Consider the following 21,695-nt stretch of genomic DNA (forward strand, 5'->3'; position numbering starts at 1 on the left):
GATTCCAATGTCCCAACTTGATTTCAACGTCCCCGGTTCAATTGCAGCTGTGAGCTTTCCTTTTTTTGAGATTCCAATTTTCTCTTGATTGCTCCGAGTCTTGCTAAGCATTTCAGCGCCCAGATCTTACATTAAAATACTTTTCGACTCTTTCATCTGACACGCTGAAAACATAAGGATAAAACCCTGCTTAGAATTGATCCTGGTTGTATGGACGTGAGTATGGGACTTCGGGATACTTTAACAAATTATAATTGATCTCATGGCTGGTCGGCCTTCTCCCCGACTGTATACAATTCTCGGATACGGATAAAGGCGCGGAAAACCGAGTTGTCACGATGCAAGGTGTAGTAGAACTGGTATAAAAAGTTGAATTATCCCCGAATGTTATTCAAGCTATCTACATCATGCCTTCAAAACCAACCGTTCTTCACCTCGGTGATCCTATCAAATACAACCAAGACTTCTACCACACAGAATTCGAATCACGTTTCCACGTCATCCAAGCTACTGAGACCGACCGTGAATCTTTCATCCAAGTCCTGAAATCAGAAAAGTAAGATCGAATAACCTCCGCCTCGAATCTCGAACCCCCCTGACATTTTGCAGATATGGCGAATTCTCAGCCTTATTCCGCCCTCACTTCCAAACGGGAGGATTCATGGGTCAATGGGATACCGAACTAATTTCATACCTCCCGCGAAGTGTCCGAATCTTCGCGTCTGCGGGCGCAGGCTTCAACTGGGCGGATGTGGATACTCTAGGCCAACACAAAATCTGGTACTCGAATGGCGCAGGTGCCTCAGATGAGGCTGTTTCCGACACGGCACTGTACATGATCTTGAGTGTCTTCAGAAACTTCACTCACTCGCAGCTGGCTGCACGAACTGCCGACCCTGAAATCTTTACCGCGACACACAAGCTCATTGCGACCATCTCGCATAACCCTCGAGGGCATATTTTGGGAGTTGTGGGGTTCGGGAACATCAGCAAGAAACTCGCTTTCAAGGCATATATGGCTCTGGGGATGAATATTCACTATTTTGATATAGTGCGCGCAGATAGGAAAGAGGAAGAAGAACTGCAAGCAACATATCATGAGACCTTAGAAGATCTCTTAAAGGTTGCGGACTGTGTGACTCTCCATACGCCTCTTAACAGACATACTCAGGATTTAATTGATGAGAAAGCTTTCTCGCTGATGAAGCCCGGAAGTCGAATTGTCAATACAGCACGAGGCCAAGTTGTGAACGAAGATGCGTTGATTCATGCTCTAGAAAGTGGTCATATCTCAGCTGCCGCATTGGACGTGCATTACAATGAGCCTCAAGTCTCCCCGAAACTAGCAAGCATGGAGAATGTTACTTTGACTACACATATCGGCGGGGGTGCTCTGGATACAAGGATCAATTTTGAGTTGAATGCCATGAAGAATATTATTCAAGTAGTTGGGCCAAATGGCGAGTTGATTGGCGAGCCCCTTACTCCTGTTAATCGCCAAGCGTTCGAAAGATCTACATGATTTCATTCTTTGAGCAAATGATACAATATTCAGACGTGTGGGATAACTTGAATTTGACAAATTCATAGCTATGGATCTAGTCCTGATAGAGCTCACTGCGAAGCCTGCCATGCGTTGACGTAGATAGGCAAGTTCAACAGAAGATCCGTTCGCTTTGGATTCCATCCAAGGACAGACTTTGCCCGTGATGCATCAGAATTGCTGGCCAAGCTCAAAGCCTCATAAAATGGGTTCCCACCAGGCCCAATGTACTCAATTTGAGCATCAACCCCCATTGCAACCTTGGTCGCATCCAAAAATGCTGGAAGAGGCAGTGTTTCCGTCAAAAGATCGAAAATGGGCCATTCGCCTAATCGGCCATCGATGCGATCGATAGCAGCATGGAATCCAGTCGCAACATCATCAACGTGAACCAAGCCAGGACGAGCCGTGGTGTTTGCAGGAATCTTCACAAGTGAAGTACTTCCCGATTTTGCTGCTTCGGCCAGAGGGTTCCACCATGTTCCAAAGATCCAAGAACCGCGTCCGTAAACGGCATGAGGTCGTAGAATGGCTACATCCAGCTGATCCCGAGCAGCAAGGATGGCTTGCTCATGAATAGGTCGCCATACAATTGGTGTGCCAGGCTTGTCTTGGGAAAGAGCGCTTCCCACTGGTGCAAGATCATTGAGACGTTTCTTGGGTGAACCATATACCCATCCGCCGGAAGTGTATACAAATCCAAGCCTAGGACTAACAATGCCCTCCTTTTCAAGGGATTCCTTGATTGTAGTCGCGGCATGAATGACTCCTGCGAGAATATTGCCAGCCTGTTCATAGGCCGAAGTGGTGTCGACGACAACGTTGATGCTATTGTCGATTATTATCTGACTGAGCTTTGCAGGATCGGTGATATCGTCTTCAATCGGTACGATTTCATTTATCGCTAACTGCTTTGCTTTCTCCGAATTCCTTGCAGTTCCCCAAACTTTGTAGTTGCCAGATTGAAGAAGTGACTTTGCAACTGCGTTACCGATATAACCAGTGCCACCGAGGATGAGAACATTCGGCATTGTCGATGGCTGTTGGGGATGTTGGGAGTCAATTGAATGATCTCCGAGTCGACTTTGAATTTCTGAGATGGATCGAAGAATATTCAAATGTTGTTTTTTTAGTACTCAGATCTATTCATAGTCGGCTCGGTTCTACTACTTATAGTTCTAACTTGTCGTCTTTTCAGGCCAATTCAACTCTCATATGAATCCATTTGTCAGCACTTGAGCTAGCACGGCATTGATCTTGAGTCGAAATTGCTCAATCGCTTAATTTGGCTGTCTTGAACTGTCAAGATTGTAGACAGATTTGTAATATTTTAACGGAGTTAATGCAATGAATGATGTATTCCAATGTTGCCATCGACGGAGATCGGGTTTAAAGCCGACAGCCTTGCAATGAGCTTACTCGAAATCAGCACTACCAGCAGCTAAACTCCGAAATTTCACCATTTCGATCATTATTAGAGTGATTTCCACATGCGCATGAGAACAAGGTAGTATTTGCTCGTCTCGGCTTTATCTCCACGAAACTATAAATCCATTTATCTAATACTGGAAAATGAGCAGGCAACGAGTACGTAGTACCTATGGTATCCATGAATGAGATTAGAGCCAGATTAGTCATATAACAGCTTCTTTTCGAGAATTTTAATGGATTCAAAAAACCATCCAAGATTCCCTAGGTAAAATCAGTGCCTAATTTATTTTTATTTTTTATACTTCATAGTACAGACTGACAGCGATCTATGTAGTTGCCCAGGTGCATAGTTGAAAACCCATGTGATTTGAGCATGTCCAACCAATAGGAACCTTCGAAAATGGAACACTCCTCTGAATTGTTAAATCTCTATCGGACATCAATCTTGTAGTGGGGCCATTGCCAGTGGTGCTAAACTCGAAGATCTCTGCTGGGTTACGCGGCGTGGAGCTCTTCAGAGAAGCTTGTCCTGATTTTGCTTAGTGAGGAATAATAGAGAAATCATTGCAGCCTGGAGTGAGTTCCAAAACGTTTGAACAGTCAATGTTTCTTACTAGTAAACATATCAGACAATCGAACTTCCAACATGGACACAAAACCACTATCATCCACTGCCAAACCCTCTGAAAGGCCAGCTGACACTTCATCGGAAACGGTCGATAAGCCTAGCTTCCCCATAGCTAACACGTTCATTGACAAGACCTTATAGTACGTACCCTTGTTCAACTCAATTTTCCATACAAAAACTAACCTTGGAACTCTCTTCAAGTTACCTGAGAAAGACTTTCGAGTAACTTGCAATAATTGCCATATTAAGCGACTTCTTTCTGGACGAGGATACAAAGGAAAAATATCTCCCAAGATCTTTTCAGGACCTCTTCTACTGGGGGTTAATTATACCCACATGCATTCTCCATATCATACAGGTATACCGATATCGAGAACATTTTTAAGACGGTCCACAGGCGGGGATACGTGTTTCAGAATTTCAGGAGCGGAGGTCAAAGATAGCATTAATTGATGTGAACATATAGGGAATTGCAGGCTTATTGGCATGTCAATTTCTAGGAGTCGTAACTGAGTAGGAGAATCGGTGCTTGCAGTTTTGTTTTTAATTTCTGTGTTGGCTCACGGTGCCTGTAGTTCGACTAAGTCGCGGAAGATGATGATATTATGACTAAGCGTAGTCTGGGCCCGCCGCTAGTCCGTTTTGAGATTATCTGATCCTCAGGCAGAAACAGCTCTTTACACGTGATTTGAGGCTCTCGCTTTGTTCTCAGCCATCATTGCGACTCTACCAAGTCGCATTCACTACGCTCGGCGCTGCCCTGCGCCATATCATTCACTTCACTTCATTCACTTACGACCAGTCATATACATAGAACTTATCCGCTATCGAGACTCCGAACGATGACCATCTCTGCACGTCCTTAATTCTAATCCCGCGACCAGAAGCATCGTCTTCAGATCTTCCTCCTTCTCATCCTCGCCCTTGCGCGCGATCACAAAAGCATACATCTCATCATGGATCTCGGCAACACGCTCATCCGGAGCGTTGTCCGCGCCTTCTATGAAACCCGATACATCTTAGTTGTGGATGCGCTTTTCCTCCATTCGGTGTATGAAGCTCATTTCCTGGAAGATCAAATTTAAAGAGAACAGAACAGTTCAGCTGATACATTGCATTACAGTCTTCACGCCGAAGATCTCGCATTTTTAATGGGAATGCAACAGAAAGATCTCCGCAAACTATGCGCTCGGTTACGAGAGGACCGCCTAATCGCAGTGTAAGCTTCGCCCCAGCTGCGACGACGCTTTCCAAATTCTCTGAGACATGAGCTGACCGGAAGGGAAATTCTTCTCATTTACAGAAGCACTCGAGCCGAAATCCGCGATGGGTCGACTCGTCCCGTGAACCGCGAATATTACTACATCCCTCTCCACCCGGTTATCGATGCAATCAAGTTCAAGGTGTCAAAGTTGACATCCACGATAAAAGCACAGTACACCCCGAGCGAGGAGCGCAAGGAATACATCTGTCTCCGCTGTGGGTCAGAGTGGACTGAGCTAGATGTGCTGAGTCTGGTCTCAGAGGAAGGTTTCGAGTGCCAGTACTGCGGAGCCATCTTAGAGCGAACCGAAGATGTGAAGGGTGCGGAAGGCATGGATCGCACTGGTCACGAGAAGAACAGCAAACTGATGGCACAATTGGATGACATGCTTAAACTTCTTAAGCAGATCGACTCTGTCGAGATCCCAGCTAATGATTTCGATACCGCATGGGATCACAAGGTCGAGATTGCTCGAAATCAGCATACACATCCAGTTCGCGCCGCGATTCCTGTCCCACCAAAGCCACAGGATGTTATCCGTGGGTCACTCAAAACAGACGCGGCTGCTTTGGAAATCTCTCTTACCTCTACCGAGGAGAAGACCGCCGCGGAACAGGCCGACGAAGCTGCCCGAAAAGCAGCTGTGGAGAAGCAGAACGCGCTACCCGTTTGGCATACACACTCTACGGTCAACGCTACACTTACCAACGGGGCTGCTAAGCCTGATATCGGTGTACCAGTGAAGCCCGAACTCCGGGAAGAGGATCAGAAGCCTGCCATTGATGCATTGGATGACAAGGTTGCAGCATACTACGCAGAAATGGAGCGCGAGAAGGCTCTACAGGCCCAGGAAGATGCTAGCAGCGAGGAAGACTCGGACGAGGAACTCGATGAATTCGAAGATGTCGGTGTCTCCGGTCAAAGTGGCCCCGCTACGCCTGCAACTGCTGCTGGTCCTACCAGTGTCCCTACGCCTTCCTCCACTATTGCTGGTATTAAGCGTGAACTTGATACAGTTTCTAGTGGAGCTCCATCTTCTGTCGGAACACCTTCTACTCCAGCTGATGATGGGCCTGCAGCTAAGAAGATGAAGACTGAGCCCAGCGTCACCACTGAGCCGGTGATCAAACCTGATCCGGATGTCAAGCCGACCCCAGAGGCAAATGATGAAGAATCTGATGAAGATGACGAAGAGTTTGAGGATGTCTGATTTGGACTCATTGATTTATTAAAAACAAAAATATTCCAAAATGAGATATCAAATGGCATTTCCCGTGACATGGGCGCTGGCGTCATGTTGACTGTACCAACAAGAAAAAATTTGAAATGAACTTGACCTGAATATCCTCTTTGTCGCGGAACATTGATAATGACTTGAACTACAATATCATTACATGGTAAGATGAAGTTTGACTTAGAAATGAATGCATGAAAAGAGGCACAAGTTTTATGTATCGTTAGGGCTTCTTTGCTCCGTATCCTAAAAACCGAAAAAGCAACACCAGACCCCTTAAGATAAAGATAAAGATTTAAGAAAATAACAACTTGAAAGTGCAAATCTCGCCAGTCATAAAATCGTAGTTGACTTGTCATCACAACTCCATGTCACGCTCGCTCAAAATGATATCTTCGTAGCTGAAGGGGCATGGTTAAAAACAAAACAAAACAAGGTGGGGGGAAAATAGCAAGGTTGTGTAGAGCTAGGTGCCTTTTAAGGGGATCCAACGAGGCCCATCTCAGAGTCACTGGCTAAGGCAGATGTAGCTTCCCATTCTTCAGGCGAGGGCATATCGGATTCTGGGAGCCCCCGTTAGATAAAATCGATAAAATCGTCATATGGTGAGGGAGAACGCGTACCTGAAACGAGATCGTCCGGAACGTCAGTTGCAATCTGTTCGAGTAAATTTAGAGAATCTTTGAAGAAAGAATGTTAGCAATGGATATCCATAAAAGAGAGGAATCAATCATGAGATTAATAAATACCGTTGGCCTGAATAATGAAAGCCTCGTCTTCTTCATTGCTGGATTCGAAATAATTTTCCAGGCAATGAGTAATCGTCGATGAGATGGGATAGACCAGTCGAGAGGGAACGTTTGCAATCTGCCCACTGAGGAAGGATCTGTTGACCCTCTCTACACAGGCTTTGGCCAGCGTCTTGCCAATGAGAATGCGTGGAGAATTGGGATTCTCAGCCAGTTCGTCATCGCTATCACCAGAAAAGAGAAGTCTGTTGGCAATATCGATGGTCTCGTGGCGAACCACTTTATCAGTATCAATGAGCAAAGTCGGAACAAAGTCTGGCAATTTTTGTAGAGTGACGATCGAGAACCACTCAGGACCGAGGTTCAATCGCTCATTGACCGAATCCGAACTGCAAAGTTGTTTGAAAAATTCGAGATGTTCTGCGCCTCCACTGTTATTAATCGAGTCCACACCTTTTGCAACGAAGTCAATCATGTTCATGACCTCCGCTTCATCTGGTGAAAATCTGCAGTATACAACGGCTGCACTGAGGAACGGGGCACACATGTCAGCGGGCGACAGGCGCAAGCCGATCTCCAAAGTCTTGACAATACGGTCTAGGAACCGGGCACCAGGCTCTGCTGACATGAATGTCGCAAAGACATCAAAGCACGATGCGTGAGCGCTGTACTGCTCATGCTGAAGCATCTTCATCAAGAATCCAGAGCCTCCATCCTCCTCCACGGCCAGTGCATACTTGCTTTCGGTCTGACTCGGAGCAAACATGCCGTCAGACGAGACTTGTCGAGCTCTGGTGTCTGGAACGGGAGGGAGAGAGAGATCAATGTTCTTGAAAAAGATAGACACCAAAGTCATCATGTTGGCATAGCCAAATCGACGGCCCTTCTCCAACAACCTGGTGTAGCTGGGATAAGAATTTCTCAATCTCATCTTGTCTTCGTGGTCGAGCCAAATGATCTCCATGCATCGAGCGAATATGCAATTCTCAAGAAGTATGCCAATTACCTCTGTGCCGCACTCAGCGAGTTTAACAATGAAGTCAAAATAGTCATCCCAAGCGCGTGGAACGGCGTGGAGCGAGGGCCACAAGGTCTGGATCATAGAGACAACCTGTTGAAGATGACGTTCTGTTTGAACTTTCAAGTAGTTGCGCTCAGTTTCATCCAGACCAGAGTCGTCTCTTAGAGCTGTTCGGAGGCGTTTGACAGAACTTGTGATAAGCATGATGCCCTTCTGTCGAATATCGCTATTCGAAGTTCGCAAAATGATATTGTTAAGTGATGTGGACCGATCCGACACCCATTTCAGCGTTTGCAGAGCAGCTTGAGGGTTGCGGCTAAGCAATTTGAAGAGCTCGGTAAAAATGGAATCCGACCAGTGGTATTCCTTTGTTCGCGCGATCAATTGCTCAAAGGTATCAAGCCCAACTTCCATTGCCAGCACCTCCAGATCTGATCGATGAGCATACTCGGAACCTGCAGCCCGTAACCTCTCAAGCAACGTGTTGACCAAAATGGTGTAATATGGATCAAGAAGGCAATAAGTCCGAAGGAACAACTCATTGTCCATGGCAATGTGGTTCGCAAATTCAGTTGGCACGGGAATTCGTGCTGGACGACCTGGAGTCAATGGTTGACGATTCTGTTTCGATTCATCCACGACCGACACCCGCTGATAGAATAGCATGTAGGCATTCCAGACTTTGTTAACATGGACTCCACCCATGGAGTGCATCGATTCAGTTTGGCCTCCGAAGCATTGTTCGGCAATTGTAGAAGCATCAAAACGGCTCACGTCGGAGTCATTGAACTCAACCCAAGATGACTGGGATCCTGCCGCAGGCCGTTCGCGAGTGTACGAGTAGTAGTGGCCAGATTCTGCTGTTCCAGTATGAACTAGAACACCGACCAGCTCAAAGATATCCGGCTCAACAAGTGCTTCCGGGTCAGAGAGAAACTCAACCTTGTAAGGTGTCATATCAATGCGTTCAGGGAACTGGAACTCGTCATTGATCTTGCTCCTCGTCATGGTGACCATGTCGAAATCAAATCTCTTGAGATGGAAGATGAGATTGTCAGGGACATCTTTCAAGCAGGCTCGCTTGACGGCATCAACGTGACGGTTACAGGCTGTGCAAGAGTACTTATTGTCACCTTGCATTATTTCGCCCTCCACGTATGCCTGCAGGCTCTCCTCGAGGCATGCTTTGCCCTTAATATCGCACTGAATGGCAGAAAAGGGCTCCAATCGCTCAGAGATATGTGAGCACTCTTTCGACTTGATCTGTTGAACCAATTGACCTCCATAGAAGGATCGGAACTTCTTCTTGTCAATTGAATCACCAACTTGGGCCTCCCAACGATCGAAAAGGAGATTGTAGAATTCATCAACGTCCATTTGAACGGTAACATCGATCGCTTCATTGTCATAGGTACGAATACTTTCAACGAAGGGGTGTGGGTCAACGCTTTTGGTCCAGGTGTCTTGCATCCAAGCGAAAAGCTTTTGTGTTTCGTCCAAAAGTCTCTGAGATGAGTCGGGATCCACGAGGTCAAGCTGGAGCATGAAGTCTCGGAATTCTACATTCATGAACAGTTGTGTCATCAAAGAGTTCAGATAGCAGGTGTTTGAAAGGTTTTTCAGGCCCGCGTATCCCTCTGGAGCTCGAATCATCTTCGACCTATCATAACTTGAATTGGGGCCATATGAAACGTCTCGTGGGACCACATCCTCCAGTTGCCTCATCGTGAGGTTAAGATTGTCGTTGCTGCGCTTGCACAGGAGATTCACGACATTGTACAACCTTTGGCGGGTCAACGAGTGCAAGACAGGAATGCGCGGGATGATTGGGCCATCGATTGACTCCATTGACAATTCAGGGAAGAGGTGAATCCTAAGAATTTGCTCTGCGAGATCAAAGGTATCCAGCTCGATATTCGCCGCGTCTGCCAGCTCAAGACAAACCTCTAGCATGACAGCAAACCCCAAAACCAAGTCGTCGACGGTCTCGCGACCAACGAACTGGTCGCTCTGGTGGCGGAACATCACTTCACTCCAGTCTTTGAGGTACTGACTGAGAATGACATCCCGAGGAGACTTCTCGGCAACAATACGGAAAACCCAGACAACAACCTTGAAAAATTCGGAGGACTGACTGGCGTAGTCAAGCGACTGTGGAATAACCTGGACCAATGCACTCCAGATCGTTGCAAGCATGTCAATACGGACAGGGCTCTCTTTAGGGCTTGGCGGCTGCAGCCCATCACCGGCAAATTTAGTTGCTTGCTTCATAAATTTGGAGGGGCTGGCGATCATCTTGATTCTCTCCGAAACCTCATTTCGGACTACCTGTCGATTTTCCTTAAGAAGTAATTCTTGCATGAGTTGATCAAATTGAGCGCGTTGCTTGATTGCTTCCCAGAACTTGTAGTCTCGAATTGAGCCCTCAATGGTTACTGCAAATAAACAGCATATCAACTTCTGGACGGTGACGGCGATGAAAGACTTTGGTTTCACGGAACAGGCGACTCCAATAAGGCTCAGAATTTTGTCAGCAAAGGAATCTGCATTCTTGAATAAGACAGATTCCTCGTTTTTGGGGACATAGACTATTATTTTATTAGCACGATGTCATTCCAAAAGAATGAACCTTTTTTGGTGCAGATAGACTTACCACCAAGAGCACATAGGAGACATTCCATTGAAGTCATGGTAAGGCAAAGGCGAATATCATCACGCGTGTTGGCAGGAGTATCCACAATGAGTTCATTATTCATCAGGAACGCCTCCAGCATTTCAATGCTGTGCACAATAAATCTCTGCTGAGGGTCGGGCTGCTTCTTTGTTAGAGAATACCTGTAAACAATCCATTTCGATAAACTTACCTCACTCAGTTGCTCACGCATGCTTGTCAAAAGGGCGCTGAATGAATAAAAGGCGACAAAAGGTTTTTCCAGAGGGAAAAGTGTCTTTTCATCGCTGTCTTCCGATCTGATAAAGTCCAAGATCTGCTGCTGAGGTGGGAACACAAGCAAGAAATCATATATCTCTTGAGCCACCTCATCCTTGAGGGATAATAGTTCGTAAATTTCATCCAAATGTTGATGAACTTCGCTGTCAACTGGAGTCAAGGATTGGCGTTTGCTGTCGCGGAAAACCTCTTGAGCATCCGCTGCCTTGCGGAGAATAAGTAATCCGGGGACTTTGATGTCTTTCAATAGAGCTTCCGGGTCTTTCAAGAGATCGATGCGCTGGCCTCCCCAAATCGTGGTGAATTTTGAAAATCCAGTAAGCCGGCTGAGTCTTTCCACAAATTCCCCCGCAGTAGAAATATCCCCAATTCGCAATGTATTGACGGTTGAATGGGAACTACCATGGAAGGATTGCCAAGATACATCGATAGGCTCACCCTTCAATGGACGGTCTGGGAGGGTAGGTGGAGATCCTCTTGGAGGGCTGTAGTGAGGGCGAGTTCGCAGACCGTAGAGAAACTGACGAAGGAAGAGTAGAGAGCGCCTGAATTTGAGCTCATCTGCACTCGTATCAACAGATTGGGGTCCATTCTGCATAGGCGTATCATCTGTGCTGTCAGACGCTCTCAGAGCGGGAGCCGTAGACTTGAGCTGATCAATGCAGCGATTGACAATTGCAACGTGAGTGGCTTCAACGACAGGACGCGGTGAGGAACGAATAATCGGATGATCCAAGTAAACCTCAATGGCAAATTTAGTAGCCTCAGTTTCAATTGTACCAGAGTTGGCTGTCAAGATGAATTTCCAGATGCGTTCCATCCCGGGAATTGTGATGACTTCACCCTCATTTGCGGGAGATCGGGGCGGATTAAATCGCACGTCATATGTGATTGACTGCTTTGCGAATGAAAGGATCTCAGGGGTGTAATCCTCCGGTGACAGCTCAGGCAAATACTCATGAATGCATCGCTCTAGAAATGGGTTTGTTTCAGAACTGCGGCTCAAAGCATTCACCATCATTCTCCAGGCTGCTTTGTATCCATCATACCCTAACTTTTTGGATAGAAGAATCTCTGTCCAATAAGCCTTCCCAAGAGCAGGAGATATTGTGTCAGGGACCATATCGATGAGGCGGAATAAGATTGCAATTCGTGAAATCAGGCCGTGGTGGGAGAAGCCATCACCAAAATCAACATTCTCGCTGTTCACAGCGTGGAGAAGATCATTAATGACGAGGCGAGTCAGGTCAAAATCTTCCGCCAACTTTCTCATCTCGTGTGAACCTTGGTTGGGAACGAGAGCGCTGAGGACCTGAATGCTTCCGGCAGTAAACTGATTCATGTCGGCAATGTCTTGGATACACTGCTCATACAGCTCCATTCTGTCTTTGTCGCTGATACCAGCCTTGATAAATCCTTCAAGGTGTTTGCTACCAAAACTCTGCAACTGTTTCTTGTGTTCAACTGAGATATCTTGTGCCGCAGTGCTCTCTCGAATCAGGCGTACACAAAGTCGCAAAGGGATTGTATCCACATGCACATCGCCCATATGATCCTTCGGCTTTTCGGACAGGCGACCGATGAAATTATCGCAGAAGTCAATGACACGGGTATCGAATCGATCCAATGGGAGTTCCAAGACCTTTGCACAAGTGTAAAGAAGCTCCGGTGAGGTACTCTGAAGCATCCAAGAGACGCGAGTGAGCATAGACAAAACTTCCGCAACGATTCGACTGTCTTGACTCTCTGTCACGGTCTTCCAGATGAGATCTATTTCCTTGGTCGTGTATGTTGATGTCGCGATCAGGAACCCAACGATATTACTACTGCGACTTATTAATTGCGGATGAGAGTCCACACCAACAAGATAATCTAGTATCTTGTTTCCCTGGATGAAGCGGATAAGATATTGAATGAAGGGCAGTGACAAAGCTTCCGGGTCTGTGGACAGGTGCTGCCGCCAGACAACAACCAATTCAGATTGCATCGTCTCAACGCCGTGTGCTCGAAGTTCCATGCGGCCTTCCATGATTTCCTTTTTCAGGATTCGGAATTTCCAGCCCCATGAGATGATGTGGAATGAATCTTTTGGGTCCGTACCATCAGGAATCTCAATGCATAGCGACTTCGATAGCTGATGTACAAACTTGTTGTCGCGCATAGAGAGGTGACTAAAGCTGCGATTTATCTGACGTAAGATCTGCTCACTCAGCTCGCTCGTCAACCAGGAGGCCTTTTTGGTGATCCATTCTTGGTACTTCTTGTCAATCAAGCAGATAGTCTCGTAGAGTACGTTGACATGAGGCGACTCAGCAGGCGCATCGGTACCTGCTTCTCCATTTGTGTTTTGTCTCCACTCCAGAGAACCGTCCAGAATGCAATTGATCGTAAGAAACAGTGGGGGTAAGGAATTGATCCAGGTCGAGCATTTCGTAGCATTCTCGGCGAGTACCGAAGCGAATTCGGCTATGATCTGGCAAACCTCCATAGCAATAGCCTTTTCCCGGAGTCGAATCAAAAATTCAGTCAAGTCGTCACCATAAAGATGCTCCAGAGCACGGTACAGTGGAATGGACGATGACTGCAAGACCCACGCGAGCGAACATAGGTAGTTTCGAGACATACTATCTGGCAACTGGAGGTCCGGCTCAGTAGACAGGTAGCGCAGGGTCAATGTATCCATGCAAATCAGATGTAGAGTGATCTTTATGTAATCCGAAAGGAATTCCTCGAGGCACATCCACATGCCTTTACCTTCATTCAGAGGTAACTCTTGACTAAGATCGGGTGTGTTAGCATGTAAATCGCAGAAGGTTGAACAAAACAACAAAAAGGAAAATAGAATGAAAGATCAAAAGGAAAGGCCCCAGTCCAGGCACCAGTTGTCATACTTCCTGCGCATCAAAATCTCTATCAAACGAGGCAGATGTTCCCAGAACTCAAGATCTTCCATAAAAGCTTCAGGCGTCAATCGATCGGTGTTGCGCGCACAGTCGTCGAACCAGACCTTCAGCACGGACAACACTTTAGCCTCGCGGGAGTTATCTAGTAAGATGGTAAGTGGTCAGCGGATAAGAGATATCAAGAGGTCCGGGCGGGATGATGTTCTTACGCTGTTCAACCATCATGATTATCTTCTGTAAATTGTCTCTCGCACTTAGATCATCACGAAACTTTGGGAAGCCATCGACCAACGGAGATGTATCCTTGACCTCAATCACGTCTTCGGCCACCTGGTCGCGCACTGCTCCTTGCAGCGGCTTCCAGTTGGACGTGTTTGGGTCCTGATCCATATCCTCCAGCTCTGCGACCTGAATTTCGGGACTTTGGGAAGGTGAGGAGGAGGATAGGGAGATCGGTTTGGAGGGAGTTGTCGATTCGGGGTTATCTAAGTTCGGAGTTGGAGTGGGGGGGTTGTGAGGTGGTAAGAGGAAGTTCGGATGGATTTTCGGATGTTTCTGCCTTCAAGGATGACATTTCGATGATGGGAGACTTCACGTTGATTGTGACTTTGCTGGAGCGAGCGGAATCCGGGGTGACATCCATCTCGGAGGCAGGTGCGGAAGGCGTCGCGCAGGCGTCAATGGATAGAGACTCTCCCACGCGGCTTCCACTGTCAAGGCGCGGACGTTTCCGAGTCGCCTGGGGATCAAAATCTTCCATCGAATCTTCGTGCGGTCGTGTAGATTCAATTAAGGGCGCACCAGGTGGGGGGGTGATAGCTATCTGGCGGGGGTTCTGCCATAACATTTTCCGCCAGGCAACGGGATAGAAGGAACTGAGGAATGAGAAGGAAAAGAGGTATTTGAAGAATAGAGAATTTTAAATTTGGGAGGATCTCTAGGAAATTCTGGGAGTTAATGAGGATAAGAGATGGGACCGAAGTGAGAGATGGGAGGTGAGAAGTGCCTAGGTGGTCGATAGCTTTTTTTTACCAATTTGAAGGCGGCAACGCGACAAGGAGATCAGTGACGTTTGACTGGAGAGAGAAGCACCAAAGAACAGGATCTACGTACTAATGTCAACTACCAGCAATTATTTACTCAGATGGTGAAATACTTTGTTGAATTTTATTTCTTTATTATTTTGTTTGTTTTATTTCAGCAATTTTCATATTAATCAAGTTTGCTGATCAGAGAAATTCTACTATCAAACACCCTATGTATATCCTCCGCAATCTTAACCGCTTTACTCCACTACTATACTACCTAGAAGTGATGGAGGTGATGAACATGCATTACTATACGAGTCCTTCAACATTATGGTCCAATAATGTTTAAAATTGTATTATTAGTAGGTTTATCGCTGAAAATAGCTTGAATGATTTGGACATTCTTCATATCCACAATCTCAAGTTATCTTGAATCCTAGTGAGCTTTGGATATTACACACAGATACTTACTCACCGTCATATCTTTGTCTGGGCTACTTATGCAGATTGGTGTAACGCATAGACCATCCTTTGTTCTAGTCTTTACTAGTGTAAGTATTACTGGTAACTAATATTACGAAGTCATTAATTGAGGTTATACCAAACCCCAGATTCCAGCTCAGGAATATTTGAATAAGGTCTAAATGATTATCCCAGGTAATCTTAGTATTGCAAGATTGACTTTAATCTAGGCATTATAGTATTTAGATACCAATATCAACTTAACATGAAGCTCATAGGATCTATTCTAAACTTGGAATGGCAATATGTGGAGTTGAAGACCATAAGCTATGCTTTAGAATTAATCATGAAAAGCTGATTTATCATCTCACGGGCGGTCAACTGGTCAACCTACTAACAGTTATTCTGCCGGAATATTCCGCATACTTGATGCCTTAATTTCTGCCTGAAGGCACCTGCAGGGGCATTGAATCAACGGGTTCCCTTTCGCGTCGCAATTACGCTCAATCGAGATACACGATTTTAATTTAATTCTTCCTCCCATGTGACCTCCATGATAGCCAAGAATGACTTCTCTGGCCTAGTCACACGAGTCAACTTCATCCGAGGATCAGTGTCTCGAAGGAGATTGGTCCAGTCCAAGAGTGTCCGCTCTTGAGCATTGGTAAGAGTGAACATGAACAGATCATAGTCCCTAAAACAGTATGATTAGAATATGATAATCGACGTGAATTGAGAGGGGAGGACATACCGTGATTCACGCTCCTGAAGATAATTTGCCTCCCTGAAACCAGGAATAATTCGGTCATTGATCACAATCTTGGCCCCGGGTCTTAATGCAGGAATAAAAGCACGAAGAATATTTCGGGCATATTTATTCGACCAGTCATGCAATACGTGTCGCAGGAGATAAACATCCGCACCTTTGACCGGTTGCTCCTGGAAGAAATCATGGCTCTGAAAAGTGACACGATCTTTCAGCTCCTCCGGAAGCCTCTTCTCTCCACCGGCGACAGAATCGCTCAGATCTTGAACGACACATTTCACATTGGGATCATGGAAAGCCAGAGCTTGCGAAACGTGTCCAAATCCACCACCCACGTCGACAATCGTAGTATCCTTCTTCTCTTGGAAGGGGAAGTGCTCGATAAGATGCTTTGGAGAGAACCCTGGGAGCTGGCTATGCCACTCCATAGCCTTGAAAAAAACAATACCACGCTCTGGTAAATCGTTTAAGGCTGTAAAAACTGGAAGCTTGGTGGAGTTGTTCACAGACCAGCTCTGTTACTGTTAGTAAAAGTATCATATTTCCCAGTATAAGTGATACTTACACTATGCTCTGGCTCTTCAGAGTATCCATATTTTGTAAAACTTCAGGGATCTAACTCGAATTAGCCAATGGTATAACTCTCTCAGGAATATCAGAAAGAGAAATGTCATACTCGATGAGTCGCAGGCAACGTCTCTCCAATGCCCATCATCAACCAGTTACGCATACCCTCACTCTCAACCAAGAGACGTGAGCTTGCAGTGTGCACAAAATAGTCAAGCTCTGACTGGAAGAAAATATGATAGGTGGCAGCATGACACATAATGCGGCGAACAATGTTCTCATCCAAGTTCACTTTCGCAGCTAGATCTTGAACAGATATGCCCTCTTTTGGTACATGGTCTGCGAACCCGAGGCGACATATTGGGTAAGTGCTCAAGCATGCGCTTCGCTACATGTAAGATCATAGAAACCTTCATTAGTAAAAAGAGAAAATAACTGGAAAGAGCACATTCTCAGATTCGTTCTAGGTTCGGCCCTTGAAGATGCATGGTTTGACTTACATTTTCCTGGCTTAAATTCACAGCTGGCTCTGTCAGCAAGTCGCGAAACTCGTCCAGCAAGCCCAGCAACTTGGTGCGGTTGGTGATCGCATTGACATCTGAATCTGGCGCATTCTCTCTCATAACATCAGGAATACCATATTCAAAAGTTGGCTCCGGCTGTTTATGTCTAGCCACGATTTCGGCGAGAGAATGACTGAGCTCGGTAATTTCAGCAGCACGACCGACCATATCGAGGCGATCCATGTTTGCCGGAGTGCAAGTGGGACTTGAGAGAGTCTGAATCCAAAAAGAGTAAAATAAAGTGATTTTTAGAGGTATTGTCCTCGATCTTGGAAGGGGGGTATTTAGTATCTCACCAGAGGATTTGAGAAACTTGCAGGAGAGTTGTCTGCACTTGCGGCCCCGGGCAACTTTATCTTAGATAAAGTATGACTCGGATTCAATATTTCTACCTACTGCGGGGACCTCGGACCCCTAAATACATCATGATGCAGGTGACACCTGGCAATAGTGCCAATGTCTGCAGTGCCGTCTAAAAAAGAAAGCTCCACAATCTCCATGGATCTGATGAAACGCCCCCAAGCCCCACACCCAAGTCCCAACGCCCATTGGAACTTGAAGTTTATCTATCCACTTCTGTGGATGTATCAGATTCGAATCTTGGAATTCAAGTTCCTCCCTATCCTTGAAGTGGTGCAAACTTGAACTTGCACAGTATTCCCCGCCTTTCTGCTGTCGTGCACTAAAATCATACAAATATGTAGATCTGCCGCACTATATAATATAGTATATTACAAGTTGGGGCTCCATTTCCGGTGGCTCCGAGTCCAGACCCTCTTTTCGATCGACGCTCTTCAAATCAGATATGTCATTGTGCATACAAATTGGGTCGCTTCGCACACCAGGGTGGAGCGGCGAAGTTCGACGTTGAGTTCGCTCTGTGGCTCTTATTGGAGAGTTACAGCATGCGGATATTCACCCAATATGGTATGATCAGCCGTGACCTCGCTTAGAGGTGCCAGTGGATTCATACTTGCATTCTCAATGTATTGAAGAAATCGCGCATTTTGGCCCCCATTCAGAAAAAAAGGGCCAGCTTGTGTGCACCTTTCATCCGAAGTCTATATGTACCCAAGCAGCATTTGAAACGAGCTTGTAGTAGTCCAGGCGAGGTACAGCGGATTTGTATGTGCCCACTCCAAATCTCAAAAATATCTCAATGGTGCTGACATGACACAGATGACGCTGAGCAACTTGGCGGAACCGGATAGAAGACGACTCGGATTCTGCTCATGGTTGGCTGCTGCCATTTGCACCGGCGATTTTCAAGACGTTTAATGAATTCACCAAACGTCAAATGTCCGGGATCAACCAAAGTCTCTCCAGTACTAAGACCTCCTCATGCGGATCCAGGAGCGAGCAAATCCACGTGTTGCAAAATAAAGGAACTGGAACTGGAGAAGGCTCATCGAGTACCAGTCTTCTGGAAGAGTCTTGCTGAAAGTGCTTGAAAAGTGCGCCGAGAGGAGTCCATGAGTGTGGTGAAGGTTATTCGTTAACAAATCGGATAGTAGTTATCGTTTGATATTCGATATCAATAAGTTCAATATTCTGTGAGCACAGCTATCCACATCATGAGTTCATTGTGAGTTTGACATTTGAATAATATGGTATTATGGACCTGGTCAACATTTGATTGTTTTCAATGTTTTGTGAGGGGGGGAGCCGGGATGGAGGTTGAGTTTCCGAGTGATTCTGAGTCGTGTGGAGTTTGCTCTTACTACCATTCTGACGTGTTTTTCACTATCTTTCACAACATGATAGAACTTGAACCTGCTTAGCTCAAATTATTCCAGAGTGACGGAGCTTAACGGAGCTCCGTGTTTTCATCTTAGAAAACCTTGGAAGATGATTTTTCCGCTGCACCCACAATTACATGCCTTTGCGTGGGGTGAGCTTATCATGTGTCTTGTAGTTGGTCTGTGACGACCCTTACACCCAGAAACCTTTCTCCAAAGGGATCTGATCATGGGGTAATGTGGGTATGCTGTGGGGTAAAGTTGGGGGTAAAGTGTGGGGTTGACGACACATTGACTGCAGCTCTGGAGTGGAGTTGGGTATCTGGTTAGTTCTTAATTGATATTCCTAGTCAAAAGCTTGGTTCGAAACAGTAAACGAACATTTGAATGCTTGCTTTCGTAAAAGACTTTCAATTGATACACCACCTTTTGAAATTAATCACATCCCCTGCTTCTCCAGTAAGGGATGATACTCTCAATCTTAAACCATCTGTATAGAATCCTTTCCGTCATAGCAATGATAATTTGCACGACGGGGCACACCAATCTACCGTAAACAAGGCTAGGTACTTACTAAGCCTGATCCTGGGGTTTGTAAAGCTCAATAAGCCGATCAGTGAACTAGAAGTCATGCTCGGTCCTGGTCATTTAGTGTGAAAATGCGGAGACTAATACAAAAAAGGAAAGGATTCAGTGTTGGTACAGAATAACAATCTTTTGGTCAATCAGCTACCACATAATATCCATGGATTCATTAAAAGTATGAAAAGCTCTACTCGCTGTCTCCACAGTATTCTCCCTATCCTCTACTCTCAACATGTGATATGGGGGATTATCCCCACACCTTTTGATGAATGCCGAAGGGAAGAAGCTGTCTAATTGTTTGTGTCCGTCCCCACACTAAGTACGGACATACATATATCACCGTGAGTATATAACTACCTAGGTAGTAGCTAGCAGCCCTCATGCTCTGAATCAAGCACCCACCTGGGCACAAGCCTTACTCTTCTCAACCCGTTTGCACCTTGAAGATGACCTCTCATCTCCGCAGGCTTCTACCGGCGACAATACTGATTGCCCTCGCATCAGCAAAAGCATCCAGTAATGCGAAGTCCCTGGCCACCGTCTGCACAACCTCGTATGTCCAGAGTGTATTGCCCGTCAATGCCATCTCAGGAGTACAGATCGATGATGCCTCACTCACAGTGAACGCCGTTTACAATGTCAGCTTCATGGGCAGCGATTTCTTCCCAGATGCCTACGACCAAAGCTACTGCAATGTGACCTTTGCCTATTCCCACGCGGGGAGAGGTGATTCTGTTATTGTCTGGTACTGGCTTCCAGCACCTAGCAACTTTAAGAATCGATATCTTTCCACCGGTGGTGGCGGATACTCTATTACGTCCACCGATACCTCAATCCCAGGAGGTATCATATACGGAGCCAGTGCCGGCACAACTGATGGAGGCTTTGGTAGCTTCGACACCACCGTTGACAAAGTCGTGTTACTAGGAAATGGTTCGCTCAACTATGAGAATGTCTACAATTTCGGCCACAAAGCTATTCATGAGATGACCGTTCTCGGGAAGCAGTTGACCCGGAACTTCTTTGACATGTCTGATGACGATAAGTTGTATGCATACTATCAAGCATGTTCTGAAGGAGGACGTGAAGGGTGGAGCCAGGTGCAGCGCTTTCCAGAAGACTGGGACGGTGCCATTATCGGTGCCCCGGCAATGCGATACTCTCATCAACAACTACAGCATCTCTTTGCTTCTGTCGTCGAGTCGCATCTCAACATCTATCCCAAACCATGTGCTCTAGATACACTGACAACAGAGGTGCTCAATTTCTGTGATCCGCTTGATGGGAAGACAGATGGCGTTGTCAGTCGTTCTGACATCTGCAAGCTCAAGCTGAATCTTGACGACTTCATCGGTCTCAACTATTCTTGCGCTGCTACACCAGCCTCCACCAATCCCTACAGCCCTCAGGCAGCTGTGCCAGCCCAGAGCGGCGTAATTACGCGAGACGATATCATCATTGCTAATCACACTCTTTATGGGCCCCAGACACTCTCTGGCGAGCAAGTTTATGTAGGCTGGCAGCCTGGTGCCGGCTTTGGGGATGCCGATACAGTGTATGACAATACTACTGGTAACTGGACCTATTCACTTCAGTCGTTCGGAATTCTTTTCGCCTCAAAGTTTATCCTAGAGCAGAGCGTCTCAACTACGATTCCCGGCTTTGACAGCTGGACTCCTGATACACTTCGGGATATGATTTACACTGGATGGCAAAAGTTTGAAGACTCTCTGCAGACTACATGGCCAGACCTCACTGCATTCCACGACGCCGGAGGCAAAGTCATTCATTTCCATGGTGAATCGGATAACAGTGTTCCCACAGCCTCTTCTGTACGGTACTATGAATCTGTGCGCAGCGTTATGTTTCCAGATCTCTCCTATGAGGAGTCTATAAATGCACTCAACAGTTGGTATCGCTTGTACCTGGTAGATGGTGCGGCTCATTGCACACCTGACCAGACACAGTGCAACGGGGCTTTTCCTCAGACGAATTTCCCCGTCATGATTGATTGGGTGGAAAAGGGAATTGAACCTGTGACGCTCAATACCACAGTGCTTAATACGTGTTCAGTGGACTATGGCTCCAATAGCCAGATCTGTTCGTGGCCGCTACGTCCGATCTGGGTAAACAATGGAACTGAAAAGATCTGCGAATTCCCTAGCCAGGCGTCACTCGGTACATGGTTCTATGACTTGAATGCCTTCCCAATGTATGTTTACTGAGCAGGATCGCGAAAACATTTTTGAATGAGAGAGAGTA

At 46.2% G+C, this 21,695-nt stretch overlaps 6 protein-coding genes across 6 annotated transcripts; 3 read left to right on the top strand and 3 right to left on the bottom strand.

Moving 5' to 3' along the window:
- Window positions 1-407: 407 nt before the first annotated feature.
- Window positions 408-1,522, top strand: N7483_004766 (D-mandelate dehydrogenase-like dehydrogenase; the record flags this gene model as incomplete). The annotated part of the gene is made up of 2 exons (XM_057088203.1): window positions 408-556; window positions 610-1,522. 2 exons carry the CDS (start codon window positions 408-410, stop codon window positions 1,520-1,522), a joined length of 1,062 nt encoding a protein of 353 aa, XP_056948032.1.
- Window positions 1,523-1,614: 92 nt separating this feature from the next.
- On the bottom strand, window positions 1,615-2,574 carry N7483_004767 (NAD-dependent epimerase/dehydratase family protein; the record flags this gene model as incomplete). Its single annotated transcript, XM_057088204.1, has 1 exon — window positions 1,615-2,574. The coding sequence occupies one exon, from the start codon at window positions 2,572-2,574 to the stop codon at window positions 1,615-1,617; it is 960 nt and encodes a 319-aa protein (XP_056948033.1).
- A 1,984-nt stretch (window positions 2,575-4,558) lies between these two features.
- On the top strand, window positions 4,559-6,076 carry N7483_004768 (putative transcription factor TFIIE complex alpha subunit; the record flags this gene model as incomplete). The annotated part of the gene is made up of 3 exons (XM_057088205.1): window positions 4,559-4,653; window positions 4,726-4,821; window positions 4,885-6,076. The coding sequence occupies 3 exons, from the start codon at window positions 4,559-4,561 to the stop codon at window positions 6,074-6,076; spliced, it is 1,383 nt and encodes a 460-aa protein (XP_056948034.1).
- A 501-nt stretch (window positions 6,077-6,577) lies between these two features.
- N7483_004769 (uncharacterized protein) lies at window positions 6,578-14,570 on the bottom strand (the record flags this gene model as incomplete). Its single annotated transcript, XM_057088206.1, has 8 exons — window positions 6,578-6,663; window positions 6,724-6,780; window positions 6,850-10,458; window positions 10,524-10,683; window positions 10,735-13,597; window positions 13,712-13,865; window positions 13,933-14,278; window positions 14,331-14,570. 8 exons carry the CDS (start codon window positions 14,568-14,570, stop codon window positions 6,578-6,580), a joined length of 7,515 nt encoding a protein of 2,504 aa, XP_056948035.1.
- Window positions 14,571-15,735: 1,165 nt separating this feature from the next.
- N7483_004770 (S-adenosyl-L-methionine-dependent methyltransferase) lies at window positions 15,736-17,292 on the bottom strand (the record flags this gene model as incomplete). Its single annotated transcript, XM_057088207.1, has 5 exons — window positions 15,736-15,907; window positions 15,965-16,492; window positions 16,545-16,594; window positions 16,656-16,934; window positions 17,047-17,292. 5 exons carry the CDS (start codon window positions 17,290-17,292, stop codon window positions 15,736-15,738), a joined length of 1,275 nt encoding a protein of 424 aa, XP_056948036.1.
- Window positions 17,293-19,879: 2,587 nt separating this feature from the next.
- Window positions 19,880-21,658, top strand: N7483_004771 (uncharacterized protein; the record flags this gene model as incomplete). Its single annotated transcript, XM_057088208.1, has 1 exon — window positions 19,880-21,658. The coding sequence occupies one exon, from the start codon at window positions 19,880-19,882 to the stop codon at window positions 21,656-21,658; it is 1,779 nt and encodes a 592-aa protein (XP_056948037.1).
- Between the last annotated feature and the right edge of the window lie 37 nt (window positions 21,659-21,695).

The sequence above is a fragment of the Penicillium malachiteum genome (assembly GCF_028827825.1).
Source record: "Penicillium malachiteum strain IBT 17515 chromosome Unknown utg000002l:1.0-8849297.0:1.0-8852440.0, whole genome shotgun sequence".
Classification (NCBI taxonomy): domain Eukaryota; kingdom Fungi; phylum Ascomycota; class Eurotiomycetes; order Eurotiales; family Aspergillaceae; genus Penicillium; species Penicillium malachiteum.